Genomic DNA, 17,998 nt, shown 5'->3' with positions numbered 1-17,998 from the left:
GCTCTCATGGTTTGCCGATGATGTGGGGATGCTGGTTTTGATTACAGCATACCTTTGGGAAATTAATAAAGGCCATTAATAACATACAGCTGGTGTGCGAGGTTAATCAAAAGTTCTCTGGCTTGACATCTCTGGAATAGCTATTGTGCCATAGATCAATTACGGTTACGCAGTTGGAGACTGACTTACTCATGGGGTGCTCAACTGCTAAGGCTGATGTAAGTGCTTTGGTAGTGTCACTGTCACTGCTTATCTTGACTTTTCTGCCTGAGATTGGTTCTTCTGCATTAGAAACCTCTGATAGATCAGAATTAGGGTGCTTGGTGTCAGTGAAGTGTGTGACATTGGTTATGCGAGCACAGATGGAATTGAATGGGCCTTTTAATTGATTTGAGGTCTATTATTTCCTCCATTCAACACACTGCTACACATCATTGGCTTCGTTCAAAACTGGTGGAAATGCGGGGCCGGTTCACTAGAAAGCACCAAGGTTCTAAGAATTCTGAACAGAACAGGTTCAAGATCTGTTTTCGTTTAGTCAAAAAGAAAAATGCCCTACAAGATATCTGATAGGTTTAAAAGAGTGTGGGCCTGTTTAGTGAGTCCATATAACAACTTTTGAAGGATCTCTGATAGGTTTATAAAAGTTTGAGCCTTTCCCAGAATCGGAGGTGGCATCAAAGTGCCACCTCTCCCCCCCCCCCCCCCCCCCCCCCCCCCAGACATAGGCTCATTTACGAGGGCGATTTGGCGCTCTTCAGCCCGCCAACCCACTCTAGGCCAGATGGCAGCACCTGTGCTCATTTAGAGGGGATCACTGCAAAGGGCTGCACTGCCCAGCAATAAAATAGTCCCACGCAATCACACGTGCACACGCAGACACACAGACACACACTCTCACACACACTCACACACACATACACATGCATACACTCAAATGTGCTCCCTCACATGCAGAGAAACACAAATCCAATGTGTAGTGTACACACACAAGCGATCAGTGACAACTGAAAATTTGCAACATTTCCCATCATCTCATCAACGCCTTTCCATGGGAAAAAGTGTCTAATTAGCCCGCGATTCCAAGATATGTATTTATGATGTGGAAAGAAATACTTCAAGGTGCAGTATAACTTAGCATGGCAGTTAGTCATTCCTCTTTAAAATATCTCCTGGAATTTGGGTGAGCACAATTCCTTTTTTGTGTCACACCTTTCCTCTTTGTTTTTTTCTCCTCTTTTTGTCTCCTTTTTTCCGCTCTCTCTCTCTCTCTCTTTCTCTCTCACGCTTTTCTGAACCTGCGGTGGCGACCGCCGGCCTGTGCTCTAACGGGGGCCCGAGGAGTCTTAATGAGCGTGGCTGATGTCACTGCCTTGGAGGGCGGTGGAGTGATGAAACTGTCTGTGCGAGGCGTCGGCCTGTAGGAACACTCGGCTCCATCTGGTCCCCCTAACGCCTTGGACCGAGCCAGGCTCCAGAGCGAGAAAGAGAGCGAGGGGGTTGAGGCGGGCGGCGGGGGGGGGGGGGGGGGGGGGGGGTTGTGGGGAGGTGGACTCAACCGAGCTCTCCGCAAAAAACATGTATTGAGCGCCGCTTAGACAGGGCCTCTCGCACTCTTAAGTTATGTCTCTGAGGTCTGCCGTTACTTAGAGTACTTATTTTTCTCCCATCAAATATCTCTTGATGCAATCGGACCGCATATTTATATTTGTCGTTTTAAGAATGTCTTTATTGATTGCTTTGGCACTTTTTTCCTGAAACGACTCAAGATATGTGGTTTGGTTTGCAGTTTCATTGTTTATATGGGGAGGTATGGTTTGCTTTTTGGTTTGCAAATCTCTTAACCAGAGATGGAAACCTGCCTTTTTTCAATATCTATTATTCATAATCAAGGGGAATTTTTTTCCCCCTCGAAGGGCTTAAATCAACACAGATCTTGGTCTTGTGCTGGAAAGAGTGAGAGAATGCTTTATTACTGGCTTAGTGCCGTTGGTTCTGAAGAGATAGAAAGTTGATGCAGAGTTGATAGCAGTCCATTCATCTTATCATCTAATCACAACATTCAAATTGTGTTCTCCCTCCACAGCCACCCAAACGATGAAAAAGAGGGCCTTTTCCACCGGAACCATTCGGTCAACAGCCTGGGGAGCTTCCGTAACCATAACCACGTGCCGGACACTGCCTTGCCCCTGGTTCCCGAGGACCATTCCGGGAGGCGCAGCAGCAAGGCGATAGACCACGATAAAGAGGTGTTTGCTAGCTTATTTGTGAGTGGCTTGGCTGTCGCGCATTATGCTATGTGTCACATAGGGGCTCAGAGCTCCAGAGGGTTAACGCTGGCAGTGCGGAATGCTCAAGCACGTAGCACAGGACCTTACCTGCTCTGGCACCAGGGGCATCGATACCCTTCAACCAGTGGGAGGTGATGCTTCTATGCCAGACTGGCGTAATGAGAGGGATCTCTTGGTGCTACGTGCCTGGCATTCATGCGTTAACACGCACTGGAGCTCTGTAGCCTTGCGCTGAGTGGTACTGTAAATGGTTGTGTGTAGAGTAGGCCGGTAGTGCTTGGCCCGCAGAAAGCCTGGGCTCCCCACATGTGCTACATTAGAGCTCTTTGTCAGTCTACAGGTGCTTCTTGTTAAAACTTCTTGATGCATTAGCTGTGAAACATTTAATGTTCCCCATGGCTAAAAATGTTGGCAAATTTGGAACAGCTCATAAAAGTGGTAAAGAAAAATGAAAAAAATCTGCTCATATTAAATTGATTGAAAGTGATTTACCATTCAGTGCCTTTGTCACCTGGTACTGTAGATTCACATCCACTGATAGGAGGCAGGTGTGTCTCCTCATTAGGGCACATAGAAGAAGCGATTTCTCCTTAACCCTGCGATCAGATGGGGTGAATCTCACGAAGCCTGTCAAACTGACATCAAAATATTATCTACCTCATTTGATTGATTTTTTAGTTTAAGTGACTGAATAGAATGTGAACTTTTATTTTTTGATAAAAGTATTATAGTAAAACAATTTAATATAACTTTATTTCAATGTTATGATAGCAAGATCCAGAATAATTCTCATTACCGATATGGTAAATGACAAACGGAGACGATTAGTAAGAAAACAATTTTTTTTTTTTTTTTTTTCATTTACACAAATAAGTACATTAAATGAACAGTACTGTACATCAAAATGTATATTTTATATTTTTTAATTTCCATTTTAAATGAATTAACTCTCATTACCGAAATACAATGTGTATTGTAGAGTTCAATTTTTCAAATAATCTCTTTGTTATAGATATATTTTGAACAAAACCCACTCGTGGGGCACAGTTAAGGAACATATTATAACAAAATGAAGAAATTTTTGTCTCTGAGAAATAACATCTTTACAATATCTATGCATTTTTATGCATTACTGTAATGAAAAGTCTGTTACGGAGGATGAGAATTTATGTTACGGTAATGAGAATGATTTCATTTTACCAAATGAATTTCAGATACACACAGGAGAGGTGTTAAATTGCTAGTGTAACAGGAAGGGGATTTACCAGAGTGGCCAGTCAACAACCAAGCACTTTTACCATCGAAAAAATCACCAACAAAGCAACCATTGTGGGTAAAAAAACATCACCAAAAGAGTAGCTTTCGAGAGCATTTCACTGGGCTTACAAGCAGATACCTTCCTTCGTCTGTGTTTTGTTGAATTAAAACCCATAACACCTCCAGAAAGCTCAACAGTGGTGTCTGGCTTCCCAGATCCACCCTCCTCCACACTCCTGATTGGTTCTCTACCAACAAATACCAACAAATTCTTTGGGCATTCCTGTTCATTGCTGTGGCTGTTTATGATCCAATCAGCAACATAACCAGACAAACCTCAAGCCCTAGAGTCGGCACCAACAACTACCACTCTGGAAACACAGCAGCCAGATTTAACACATCTCAGAGTCAATTCAGGTTGCTATAAGGGCCTCAGTCATGGCCACTGACTTCCTTTTTTAGTTCCTTTCAGTGACCATATTTGAATACTAAAATCTAACAGAAGTGTTGTGGTCGACTTACAAAGCCTCAAACACCTATCTTCACTGTGTGTGCTTGTCAGCCACCTTCCCTTACCTCTGATACCAGTTCTGCATAATTTAACTTTCAAAGGCTTTCTCCTTCACATCATCAAAAGAGAATAGTTAGCGCAATAAAGTAGACAATGTGCTTACTCTCCGAAAAAAAATGTCATGTCTGGTCTCAAAGCAGTCACATCCCTGACCCATATGTCTCTCCAATTGCAGTGGCATCCATGGCCCTAGCTCTCTCAGTTGATCTTCTTCTCCACATCATGCCAGTTCATCCATTTTACTTGTTTTGCTTGAGGCATTGTTGTTGAACGTCTACTGTAGTTTGCTCCTCTTGTTCTCAAAACAAGCTGGTTACCATCTGTCTCTTCTCCTGTGCTGTAGACTTACAGTACCCCACATTTTCCAACTGGTACCAAGACCAAACTCTTTTCTTATTTTCTGCTCCTGCCCAACAACATTGTACCACCTCCCTAAATTCGTCATGTTTTTCACAATAGACGGAATCACCTCGCCATCAATATACAACTTGTTTTCCACTAGTTTCCCTCTCCTAATAGATACTCCTGTACATTTGCTAGGTTATATACTTGTTATCCATTTTATCATTCAACTTGGCCTACGGGTACATGGAGCCGACGGATACATGGCCACAAGTACATTGGTCATGTCACCCACATAGGCCCAGATGGAAGGTATCTGAGTGCCCACATAGGCTCAGTAGGGCCACATAGGCTCAGATGGGAGGTATCTGAGTGCCATCCTGCACCTTTTACTGTACCTCCAACAACCAATTTGACAACCCATTATGGTGCCCTCATAATTACCTCCATTGCCATGGTGAAAACCAATGGTAGTTAAAAGAAATAAAAAGAAAACATGACATTACTGATTGACAAGAGATAAAAAAAAAACCCACAAGCAACGGATTAAAACACTATCATTGGTCTTAATGCCTGTGTTGTGGTATGCCATGCAAGTAAACTTGGCACCAAAAAATGAGACAGAATCCACAGTCAAAAACACAGAGCCAGTACAGAGCAGACCAGACAATCGGGGCAAAATTATATCAAGGGACCGGGCGAAACTGTAGCTAAAACAGTAAAGTTAGTCAAAAATCCAAGAAGATTTATCATGAAATAGGCTACGCTTGAAAAAATGATCATCTGGGGAGGACAAAGCGGAATCACAAAGCGGTATCACATCAACTGTTTTAACGCCTTTTAACAACGGGCTGAGAAAAAAGTTAGTGGAGAGAACACTAGATGTTAGGTGAACCTGACTAGTAGAGGGAACGGGTCATCTTATATCAAGATCATCACTGCATCATTACCGCAACTCAGCTTCTCATTACCATCATTACCCTGCGTGGTAATGAGAAATTGGAGTAACGGTAATGAGATGTCCTTGACAAAGTTGGCAAATAACACAAAATGCTAGCAAGCTATGTAACCTTAACCTTTACAAAATATTAAAGTCTTATATTGTCTTTATCATCATAAAATATCATTTCAAGCATTGAGTATCGCAGCATATCGGTAATGATAATCAACAGTGTAACAGAATAAAGATTCTATGACATTAACACAAATATCCTGATGTGACAGAAGAGAGAACAACTGAACTTGACTCCATTTTAAACCTTTTGTCCCAAGTGATGCATCTTGGGTCTGCTTGTTAATGTAATGGAACAGTGTACTTTTTATAGGCAGGCAAGTTGCATTACGGTAATGAGGAACATTTATTGTGGACACAATATTTTTACAATAAATGTAACCTTTCCATTTTGCAGTGGTGCAAAATATCATAAATATAAATATTAACCATAAATATAGACATTTTTACACAACTTTGCATAATCTTCTTCAATTTATGTAAAAAGGATTTTTCACGAAATTAAAACAAACAATAGAATAATGGATCCGGACACATTTCGGTAATGAGAATTCACTGTGATTTTTGGTTAAATTGCTATGAAGTAGTGTTATAATGATAGTAAAAAACATCTGTCCCTATAGTATTCTTTACTGTCTTTGTAGAAAATATCATAGTTACTATTAATAAAATATTGTTTTCGGAAAATAGAACCTGGACATAACCACAGCTTCGTGAGAATCACCCAGTCTAGGCAGCTTATGTGCTGCTTTTCTTGCTTTGCTGTAAGGAGGGAGCCGTTGCATGCATTGCCTGCCAACGCTTTCCATTGCTACTGCCGTTACAAAAATCAGAATGTCACACATTTTTTCCCTGACCACTCGCTTTTTTATTATCAAAAGAAATCGCTCCACCCTCTCCCCGCTGAGAGCCATGCCGCCGCCAGGTCCATGAAGCTCATGGCAAAGATTCCCAAAGATGCTGAGGCCACTGTGGTCCTCGTGGGTAAGTCCTTTCACACTCTCCCCTCCCGCTCACATCTGTCTCCACGACTGATGGCTCAGACTGTCATCTAACGTTGTTTATGGGGCTCCAGCATGTCCGACTTACAGAGCACTCGGCCATGAACGCATAGTAGGGGGAACAATGTGCAACGCTGAGAGTCACAGTGGTTTTGGAGTCAATTTTGGGAAGCGTGCCTAACCATAACCCAAATGCTCTCTAAGTGGAAGTCATGTAATTAAGTATTGTTAGTGCGTTCACTCGGACTGGCTGCCCGCGAGCTTTATCCTTACTTCACCTGGGTGATTGCTGCTTCTGTGTGCAGGCTGCATGGAGTTTCTGGAGCAGCCTACCATGGCTTTCGTTCGGCTCAGCGAATCGGTTCTCCTGGAGTCAGTTCTGGAGGTGCCAGTCCCTGTCCGCTTCTTGTTTGTACTGCTGGGCCCAAGTCAATCCAATATGGACTACCATGAAATTGGACGGTCCTTCTCAACACTCATGTCTGACAAGGCAAGGGAACTTTCCAGTCACTATTACTGAATGTCATGCACTATATAAGTATAAGGTATACTTGAAAGTTCATGTTTCCCTACCATGCCTAATTATACTATTTTAATGTTCCAGAATTTTCATGAGGTAGCCTACTTTGCCGATGATCGTCAGGACCTGTTAAATGGCATCAATGAGTTCCTGGACTGCAGCATTGTGATTCCGCCCTCTGACGTGGAGGGCAAAGACCTCCTGAAGACCGTGGCCTCCTTCCAGAAACAGATGCTCCGCAAGAGGAAAGAGAGGGAGCAGAAGAAGTGTATGAACGCAGCGCCGAGAACAGAGCAAGAGTCTAAGGGTGAGTAGGACTTCTTTAACCTCAAATACTTTCCCTCCTATTCTTATAGTTATTTTTAGTCATTTTCTTAGCCTGGGTGTTCCCATGCTGCCTTGCGCGCGATTCACGCTGCTAAGGCAGCCTGGAGACCATGGAGCAAATTTTCGCCTGAGATAGGGAACCAATCACAGAACAGGGGGGAAAGCAAGACGATGATGAGCTATGCACAGACGCATTTGATAGACATCCGTGGCACCCAATAAACGGATCTGGGCATTTTTTTCAAATACGAGAAAATGAACGTTTGGTTCCCAGACCACGTCTCATTGAGAAGTGGTGGCGCTAGCCAGGCTATCATTCTCTATCAGTACACCACACACTGGCATTAGCATAGTTTATTATCGGAGTATTTCTTCTCTCCGGGTGATAAATTGTATTATCTATTATTGGATAGCTGTTAACATTTTTTTATTTATTGCACTCCCAGGTCAACAATATTTTCTGTTTCTAACATTGCAATTTGTTACACTGTTGCATATTGATTAAACATCTTAAGCCTTAATAGCCTTAATATCATCAGGTTGAATTGGGAAACAGGACAAAACAAGCGTATTCACTCTACTCAGTGACTGTGCACTACTCATGACAGTGCACTACTCATGAAGCATATTTTGTCTTCAGACATGAGCACGGATGAGCAGGAGGAAGAGGACGTGCTGGACGTGGACCCACTCAAGCGCTCTGGGATCCCCTTCGGAGGCCTGATCCATGACATCCGTCGGCGTTACCCCCACTACGTAAGTGACCTGAAGGATGCCCTGGACTCCCAGTGCCTGGCTGCAGTCATCTTCATCTACTTTGCTGCACTGTCACCCACCATCACCTTTGGGGGTCTACTGGGTGAGTGGGAGAGTCTTTTACAGATTCTACACGTCAATAAAACTGTGATGGCTGACCCAATCTGAACTATATTATCACTCATATAGGGGAGAAAACACAGGGCATGATGGGAGTGTCTGAGCTCATCGTCTCCACGGCAACTGTGGGGATAATATTCTCACTATTAGCTGGTCAGCCACTGCTCATCATTGGTTTCTCTGGACCTCTGCTAGTCTTTGAGGAGGCTTTCTATAAGGTATGAAACATTAAATATTGCTACATTATTTTGAGATGCTGTATTCATATAGGATAAATACTAGAGCCTCCTCCTAATGTTTTCAATGCAATTCTTCTCTCCTTCTCTCTTTTCCACACGCCCAGTTCTGTCAGGCTCAGGGCTTTGAATACCTGACCGGTCGGGTCTGGATCGGCTTCTGGCTCATCTTCATCGTGCTGGTGATGGTGGCAGCCGAGGGGAGCTTCCTGGTGCGCTACATCTCGCCCTTCACCCAGGAGATCTTCGCCTTCCTCATCTCCCTCATCTTCATCTACGAAACCTTCTCCAAACTCATCAAGGTAGTGCCTCAGCTCTCCAGTGGAGCACTGGGGTGCACTTGTTTGTTGTTTGATGTTTGTATCGTTACTGTAAATAATGCTACGATGTTGAAGGTTGATGGACCTGGTGTAACACTCACTGGTTCTAAGCGCTATGGTTGGTGTATGTGTAGGTATTTCAGGAGCACCCGCTGATGAAAAGCTACCCGGCGGGCCTGCCAGATGCGGCTTTCTTTGACCCGGAGCATCCAGAGCCTCTGCTCAACCAGCCCAACACGGCCCTGCTCTCCCTGGTGCTCATGTTTGGCACCTTTTTTGTGGCCTTCTTCCTCAGAAAGTTCAGGAACAGCAGGTTCCTAGGCGGGAAGGTAAACAGCAGCGTGAACTGTTTCTTCATGTCTTTTTTGTCTATAAATTCAGAAGCTTTTTAATGTCCTAAAACACTCAAGAGCCTCTTAAAGAATATTTTTTAAAAGACTTTTATCCCTGTTCAATTCTGAAGGCTAGAAGAATCATTGGAGACTTTGGCATTCCCATTTCGATCCTTTTCTCTGTAATCGTGGACTACTCCCTCCCTGACACCTACACCCAGGTAAACACAGAGCCCTATCGCCTCTGCACCCCCCCTTGCAGCTGTGTGCCCCACCTCCTCTTAAATCAAACTGAGCTGCCAGTCCACACAGAGCTTCTCTTTCTCTCCAATGCTTTTTCCCCCCGAACTGTTATTAAATACTACTCTGTAATTGAACCCAGCTTTTCGTTTTAGCTTGTATTAGTTTGTGGTGAATGCTTGGCGAGTTGGCTAGCCCTGGAGGCCCGTGATGTGAGTGCTTGTGTTCTTGCGGTTTGCAGAAGCTCAACGTGCCCTCGGGTTTCTCGGTCACATCTCCCGACAAGCGAGGCTGGTTTATCAGCCCCTTCGGCGATAAACAGCCCTTCCCTGTCTGGATGATGGGTGCGTCGGTGGTGCCAGCCCTGCTCGTCTTCATCCTCATCTTCATGGAGACACAGATCACCACGTGAGTAGCCCTCCACAAAAGGCCCTCCTGACCAGCTGGGGCCTCTCACGCTAACCTGGCCTCTATTTCTGTGTAGCTGTTTGTGCATGATTGGTCCGAAGGGTCTTTTTTTAAAACTGCTAACCACTTGTTTAGTTTAGGATAAAGCACATTTTTTTCAGTCCTTCCATGTGTTCCGTCGGGTCCTGACCTTGGGCCATATTCTGCTCCATGTAGCATCACAGCATGTTTGCTCTTGTGTGAGACATGATCTCAAACACAGCCTTTAGCTGGAGGCCATTGCTCTGCACCTCCACTGCCGCGTTCTGCAAGGCTATGCTGCTGCTCTCTGCCATGTCGCTCTGTTTGCTCTGCCCCCCGCCCCTCCAGGCTCATCGTAAGCAAGAAGGAGCGTCGGCTGGTGAAGGGCTCTGGCTTCCACCTGGACCTGCTGCTCATCGTCATCCTGGGTGCTATCTGCCCGCTGTTTGGCCTGCCCTGGCTCACCGCAGCCACTGTGCGCTCCGTGACTCACGTCAACGCCCTGACCGTCATGAGCAAGGCCACAGCTCCTGGGGAGAAGCCCATGATCCAAGAGGTCAAAGAGCAGAGGGTGACAGGGATGTTGGTGTCCATTCTAGTGGGTAAGTGGCCATTTTCCAAAAATTGTGACATTTGAAAATTATAGCTAGATAAAAAAATAATTTAGGGTGAAATTTATATGTTTAACTTTCAAAAGTCTAACATAAAGAGTCCCCCAGAAGAGTTGACTATACTAGTGGGGTAGGCGGCCATTTTGTGACATAGTACCAGTCAAGAATGTAGTTGTTTAGTAAAACATTTCTCAGAACATCACATGACTTCCGATGACCCCCTTACTGCGTCCTGGTTGCAGGCATGTCCATTGTGCTGTCGGATTTGTTGCGGATCATCCCCCTGGCTGTGCTGTTTGGTATCTTCCTCTACATGGGGGTCACATCTCTGACTGGTATCCAGCTATATGAGCGCATCACCCTTATGTGCACACCCGCCAAGCACCACCCTGATCATATTTATGTAACCAAGGTAGGTGGCAGACCTCCCAAATGAGATTGTGTAAACAAACACTGCAATCTGAGCCATGATTGTACACATACTGTGGTAAAGCAAATGCTAACCAGCTCAAGCTTGTTGCATGATTTATGACAATTCATTTTTAACTTGTGTGTTCATTTCAAAATGAATGAATTATTTCAGCATAATTGTGCTTGTGGCAAACATGCCCCAAGCAGAGAGGAAACTTTGTAAGTGTACCCACTAGGTGGTGCCCAACGCATGACATTTTCACACAGTCAACCTTGTTTAGCAGTCTGCGCACCAGTTCAGCTCTAAAGGATGGTTCACCCATCTGAGCACATGAGGTTTTGGGTGTGTTTGATGTCTCTCCCATCCGAGGCCATATTCTAGCCATGATCACATGAGTCGTGTGCCCTGTCGCACTCCCACAGGTGAAGACCTGGCGCATGAACATGTTCACCATCATCCAGCTGTTGTGCATCGTGCTGCTGTGGGTGGTGAAGTCCACGGTGGCGTCGCTGGCATTCCCCTTCATCCTCATCATGACCGTGCCGCTGCGACGCCTCATACTCGCGCGCATCTTCGAGGAGCGCGAGCTCCAGGCGGTGGGTGGAGCCCGAACCCCGGTCTCGCTTCATGTGGCTGGGTGTGGGTTTTGGGGGAGGGAGGGAGGGTGTGTGTGACACATGCTAAGTAGCTGTCCTGGCATCTCTCTTCCTCACCCTCTCTCTCGTGTTTATCTCCCTCTCTCTCGCTCTCTCTCTCGCTCTCTCTTTCACTCATTTTCTCTCTCTGTGCGTGTACATGTGTGTGTGTGTGTGTGTCTCACATAATTTTGGCTGTTCGGTGGTGTGAGTTTGAGTCAGGCCTGCATGCTGATGTGATTATGGGGAGTATGTTTGTTAAGCGCAGCCACGCACGGGATTGGGTAATGAAAAGCCACCGTTCTTCCCTTTTTATCTCTCTCTCTCTCTCTCTCTCTCTCTCTCTCTCTCCCTCCCTCTCTCTCTCTCTCTCTCTCTCTCTGCAGTTGGACGCCGATGAGGACTCACCCAACTTCGACGAGGACGGCCGCGATGAGTATAACGAGATTCACATGCTTGTTTAGCCACAGCCACAGTCACAACCCAAGCCCTCGTGAGCTAGCCTCTCTACCACCAACACTGACTAATCCAAGCAAGCCACCGAACGAGAACTCTTGTTGTGACTCGGGTATGTGTATCTCATGGAAGTATGCGACGACTACCATCAAAGCCTGTAGCAACACTCCTACACACAGGGAAGTTGAGTGTGAATCTTCACAGCTTGTAATTAGTCTATGTAAAAAAAGAAGATGAAGAAATGAAGAAGTACCATGTTTCACTGTTCCTTTTTGCTTATGTCTTTTTACTTCTTTTACTGTTTTTTAAATATGTATTTTGTCCAAAGAAGAGGCCTCCCAATTTAGAAGCATTAGATATGGACCATGCACCTTAAACTCCTTACGCCATAGTTCAAACAGACTCTCATTTAACTCTGGTCAGTGACTAAATTTGTTTGGAGCCGTTGAGTTTGGCGTCATGGCAACGTAAACAAAATACTCGGCTTCTCAATCAGCTCTTGCTTTGTTTGATTTTGTTCGACCATATATAGGTAAGGCAGTTAGTGAACTGGAAACCCACTGAACATGTTTCTACGTGTTCAGTTGAGTCTGTTGAATCTAAAGCCCAGTATGTGCTTTCTTATGTACTGTATGCACTGGCCATATGGTGTGAATGTCTCTGTAGCACTTGAACTTTAATGGTAATACCATTGGTAAGGGAAGGACTAGGCCAGTCTCTGTGTGCAATTCCTGTGACGGTATGCCTTAGTGCGGTATGGTGGGTTTTATGCAGTAGTGCTGTGCAGTTGGACTGAGGTCGTTCCCTTAGGCTCGACACATTAAGCTTCTCTTTTTTAGTCACCATAGAGCACTTATACTAATTCCTCTGCCATTATATTCCAGTGCAGCTCCACCCAAAACAGATGCACTGCATGTTTTTTTAGACACATACATTCTTGTGTGTGGTAGCTTTTACTGTGTCTTTCTTTATTAAAAAACGGTCAGCATTTAGATTCCCATATGAGATTTTGAAGTCACCACCATTGTCTTAATGGTGTGAGTTAACTTTACATGTAATACCCTGAATGAGTTTCTGTTTTTACTTTGTATGCTTAAGTAAATAACTTGATAGTACTGTCCTGCCAAAATAATTTGAAGCCATAGTAATACAGGTTGGGGGGGGGGGGGGCATAGTAATACAGGTTGGGCTGTTATGTGGATAATTTGGTTTGCTTCATCAATCAGTCGTCACCGTGACATTTTCACGATTCATTTTGAATGATGCACTGAATCGCTCCCGCTCTCTCCCGCCTTGGCACCGTACTTGGCTCCACCGCGCCCGGCCTGTCAGATCACCGAAAGGGGTCACTGAGGGTACACGTTTGGCGTCCGTCTAATCTGTCAAACTTTAACTGCAGTGAAGGAGTTGTGTGACCAGACCATATTCCAGACCCTGATTCTGCACAGCCAAAAGATTTATGGTCTTGCATTCTGGATGCAGAGCCCCACTGCTGGAAAATGAGGCCTTCGCCGATGCCGTGGCCAGGCCTGTGAGTGTGACAAAGAATGTGAATGTAGTTTCTTGATTAATAACTCGCAGTTCCCTCAGCCTCCTCTGGAGATGTGTTGTCTAGATGTCTTTGCTCTCTCCATCAGTGACAGAATTGAGTCGGTGTCGAGGTGTGAGCCTGAGAAATGTACATGTCACAGGGTCGAGTGGTTTTGTCATTTTCACACAGTGGTGTGGTCAAAAATATTATATAGAGAGACTTCATTTTGTGTCTCCTTGCTGCTTTCCTGTCCAAAATCTCCACGTAGGTGCCAGTAGTGTGGGTTGCTTTCTAGATACAGACCAAGCTGCCCTTTCTTGGTGTGACAACTAACAGCATGAGTCAGAGAAAGTTGCCCTTTAGACTGTAAATAGTTTATGTCCATGGGTTTGCCGTCCGTTTTGTGTGGTTGTGTACATAACCTGGGAGGATCTTTCAGGTTGCACACGGACCGATCCAACCTACTGCAAAGCATTTTACACACCCAAGTGTTACTGTTTGGTCCTCTTCCCCCAGCGAAGAGTGTCAGGGCAGCTTGTGCAATGAGTATTTGTTTTACGAGGTGACAGGGACTAGACATGAAGGGACTAGAAGTGAGTTACTGTACATTTGTTTGGGAGGAACATGGCTGTTGGTGTTTGGTAAAGCACATTAGAAAATGACTGCTTTTGCATTGTTTGGATTTGTTTGCTGCTCAGCAGGGTATGGCAGTGCTGCGTATGGTCCCGGGCCAGTCAGTCCACAAAGCATCCCCCAGCTGTGTGACCGCGCTCTCTTCCACTGGGGTTCGGGGCACAGTTCGGACGCCAAAAAGATCCCCGCTCATTGTGTTCACTGTACCGCTGATGCCATAGTGGAGGTCAGAGCGAGTTTGTTACGCCAGTTGATTTATGGGCTTGCGATGATGTTTGAATGAGCTCAAATTTTAGGAGTGCCTGCCAAACCAGAAAATAAATGATACGGCTCAGGCTAGTGTGGCAAGCTTCCTCAGTGGCTATCTGGTTTGTGCGTTCTGACAGGAACATGATGAACTCGAGAGGTTTGCAGGCACTGAGAAATGGCAATACTGAGGATGTGCATTGTTAATTACAGGGCCGGCACAATTCTCCTGTCAGTTAGGGTGCAAGATATGCTAATCCCCTCTTCCATCCCACATTAATAAAGTGAAAAAAACTTGGGCCTGCTTTTCTCTTGCACTGTTTGGACCAGTTCAGTCTGATGAACATGAAACAGTGGATGTTCTACGGGGTTGCTAGCTCCACAATCTACAGATGACTATATTTTACACAACGGACTGGATTCTCCTGATGTTTTCTGCCTTTTTGTGTTTTCCAGGTGTTGTTTATGTTGTTTCCATTTTTCACACTGCAATATATCTTTGTGCATGTTTGTTTCATGCTAAGACACCATAAAACCAACATTATCTCAGAACTGATAGGAGCTAAAGCTCCAATGAGGACAGGGCATGTGTTGGATCCACTAGATGCAAGACAAAGTTTACATTACTATTAGATAGCTCAAGCCACTCTTTCCCTGCCTTAAAGCGCTGGATTGGATTATTCTGCAGAGAAAACCGAGAGCTTGCCCAAGGTCATGCCTCCTCTGATGTAATCTCATTGCTGGGCCCTGATTACAGCTAGGCCCGTGTGTGTGTGCATGAGCGTGTGCATCCCCCCCCCCCATAGTGCCGGCCCAGGTTACTAACACAACACTGCCATTGTACTTCTCCTGCTTGGCAGGGGACTTTCCTCCACTGCATGAGCCACTATGCACAGAGTGAGAGAGACAATACCTCAAGTTTTTCAGTTCTAAATCAGCAGCCTCTGCCTATGGAGCAACACAAAATGCAAGCAGATTTTTTTATACTTGTGGTTTGTATACATGTGAAGGGGGTTTGAAATAGCCTGGCATCTATAGTACCAACCTTCTAGGTAGGAGGATATGGTGAGAAATCGGCGCCTTTTAGAATTGTAGACTTGACATTAAGGAACTTATTTATTTGTTTTATACCATTATTTAATCTATACTATTTATTGTTTCAATATTACTTTTCACAAAGCACCCATTCACGCTTTAAGAGGTGTGACTTCACCTGTTATTATGATGGAAGTGGTTTTGGTGAGTTGTAGAGTAGAAAAAGGCAGTCCAGCATTTTTGGCCCTTGAACAAAGAGACTGTGGTTAGGCACACAGCAGGTGTGACATAGTGAATGTATATAGTGCAGACATACAGATATTGTTATTCTTGACTTGTCACTTTTTGCCTGGGCTTTCACACCAAGGCTGTGGCACTCTTTGCAGTTTGCTGAGAGATGGCATTAGCGAGCACCACCCTTGTGAAACCTGAGGTGTGAATGCATCAACTACAAGGAAATGTCTCGAAATGTCGACAGAATTTCCAGAGTAAACAGAAAAAAATTGGCTGAATCAGTCTAGGTGCTCTCTCTGAGAGAATGGTAGCTGTTGGCATCACATCTGACACATCTTAAGCAGCAGTCATGGTTGCCATGGCTGTAGACAGGTTGCTTTTCCCCGAAATTGGGAATAGCCCAGGGAGTCGGGCCCCTCGGGGAGGTGAAGGGGTCTTTGGGTTTTGGAGGGTGTGTGGAGTTGCAACAGTCATACCTGCTTCAGTCACGTCAAGGTCGTGGTGCAGAGCAGTGGTGTAAACGAACACCCATATTTCTCCTTTTCAAGAAATAAAAGAAAAATAGCCCAGAGAAAAGTGGAGCTATTATTTGAGATAATAAAAGGTATAGCATTGCCATTTCCTAAGTGTGTGTGATTTCTTTCTTCTTTTTTTTTTTCAAACGTTGGAACCAGGAGATAAAAAAGGAAAGAATGGGCCTGGTGAAAGTACCTGGCATGCACAGCGTCTGAATGAGTTGTGTTTCGTTGGCTGATACCACCCTGGTAGCACAGACCACCCACTCAAGAAACGAAGTGATGTGTTATTGTTCTGCTTTCTGGATCAGCTGCCGTTCCTCAAGTTTCCTCTCATTTCACTGAGTACTGTGGACACGGAATGTGCTCCCTACTGTTCTGTCTGATATATATTTCTATTTTTTATATGTTTGGTAAGAAATAGACAATCAGAGAAAATGTTAGCAGTTAGAATACATTAATTGTCCACTTACCATTCATCATTACAGTGTACACACAGGGAATTGTGAGATACATCAGCTTTGTCAAAAAGCAAAGATTTGTTAGTTTTCCTCTTTTTTGTTTTACTGGCAATTCACTCCACTTGATACCCCACAGCCTCACAGTAGTGTGTGGGGAACTGATAATCTGTCCTAGGCTATAACAAGTGTAAATTATGTGTATTTCCGATGGCCTAGACTTCTGATTGTTAATGTATAGCAGGGAATAACTACTATCTATTTAGTAACTTACACATTTATTGAAGTCTTGCATAGGCTGCTCCTAGTGCTAGCACTTAAAGACCACCATTTCCCCACAAAGGACAAACTCCAGACACTCCAGGAGGGGTGATCTTTTATGTAGAAAAAAGTGATGCTTTACATGCAATACCAGTGTGTTGGTTTTCTGTCTGACACCTTGTTGAACATGTGAGTGACAACCAGAATTCTTGTTAATCTCAACCTGTTAAGAGGTGTGGTCTGTCGGTGAGAAAAAAATAAAATAAAAAAGACAAACATTTCTTGTAAGTTAATATATGGTAAATAATGTATTACTTTAGCATTAGCAATACCAGAAATACTAATGTTATGTGGATATTCTAATAGCAGATAAACATGCTATTATTGTAAAGACGTTTTCAAACCACTGTAAAACAAATTGTTATTTTTTTGTCTGAAAATAAATATTTATTATGTGTTTCAAACAAAAAAAAGTGTCTGTAATGAGTTCAGCTTTGTGTTGGGTTTCCTGGATGTGTTGTTTTTCTTTAGGTACATAAAGAATATGTGTGAGTGTTTTTCTTTAGGTACATAAAGAATATGTGTAAGTGTTTTGACATGATGAATCAGTGTGTTTGTCTCACATCTGTATCGTAACACCCCCAATTATCACCACTTTTGTTCGGAAATTCTAAAACAACAATGTTTTTTAACACTTCAAAATAACATTTGCTAAATGAACCTTACATTTTTCAGTAGCCATAGGTGTGTTAGGGTTGGTTCTTAACGGGAGCATTTACTGCCTGAAATATCCGATTTTGTTTACCATGCTCGGAGTTATAGTGCTGGCCTGATGGGTCGCCTATTTACACCGTTTCAACAGCACATTAACGGTTAGACCGAGAATTCTTGTCATGAAATTAAAATTCCACTGGAGCTCCAAGCGGATGTGTACACGCAGTACACGCAGTACACTGTTTACAGCTCTTCGAGTCATGGTAAAATGTCATTTTTGGTACATAGCTAATTTAGATACACCTATGGTGTGGGTGCTTTCGTCTCTTTAGGAATCCGCCGTCTTGGTTTGTATAGAAATGGATATTAAGTGTCACATACACGCAAGACGGCGGAAATACGGGACCGACGGTAATAGGGGGAGTTCCGATATGAATTAGTGTTATCTGTTTGTACGCACACACAGGCTCGCTTGTGTGCGCCTGTGTGTGTGAGTAGATATG

At 44.1% G+C, this 17,998-nt stretch overlaps 1 protein-coding gene across 4 annotated transcripts in view; it reads left to right on the top strand.

Annotated features, from left to right (window-relative positions):
• slc4a3 (solute carrier family 4 member 3) overlaps positions 1-17,167 on the top strand; it is an 82,866-nt gene extending 65,699 nt beyond the window's left edge. For all 4 annotated transcript variants that reach the window (XM_042065396.1, XM_042065406.1, XM_042065416.1 and 1 more), the window contains 14 exons: positions 2,087-2,249; positions 6,355-6,457; positions 6,780-6,964; positions 7,079-7,301; positions 7,962-8,180; positions 8,267-8,415; positions 8,541-8,735; positions 8,888-9,082; positions 9,217-9,306; positions 9,567-9,733; positions 10,103-10,356; positions 10,608-10,777; positions 11,200-11,373; positions 11,799-17,167. In XM_042065396.1, coding sequence (XP_041921330.1) covers positions 2,087-2,249; positions 6,355-6,457; positions 6,780-6,964; positions 7,079-7,301; positions 7,962-8,180; positions 8,267-8,415; positions 8,541-8,735; positions 8,888-9,082; positions 9,217-9,306; positions 9,567-9,733; positions 10,103-10,356; positions 10,608-10,777; positions 11,200-11,373; positions 11,799-11,876 — 2,365 coding nt within the window. In that variant the 3' untranslated portion in view covers positions 11,877-17,167. The remainder of the gene's footprint in view (positions 1-2,086; positions 2,250-6,354; positions 6,458-6,779; positions 6,965-7,078; positions 7,302-7,961; positions 8,181-8,266; positions 8,416-8,540; positions 8,736-8,887; positions 9,083-9,216; positions 9,307-9,566; positions 9,734-10,102; positions 10,357-10,607; positions 10,778-11,199; positions 11,374-11,798) is intronic.
• Positions 17,168-17,998: the final 831 nt, after the last annotated feature.

The sequence above is a fragment of the Alosa sapidissima genome, chromosome 2, assembly GCF_018492685.1.
Source record: "Alosa sapidissima isolate fAloSap1 chromosome 2, fAloSap1.pri, whole genome shotgun sequence".
Lineage (NCBI taxonomy): Eukaryota > Metazoa > Chordata > Actinopteri > Clupeiformes > Clupeidae > Alosa > Alosa sapidissima.
The sequence above is the reverse complement of the archived record's forward strand: the minus strand, read 5'-3'. Positions and strand labels throughout refer to the sequence as shown.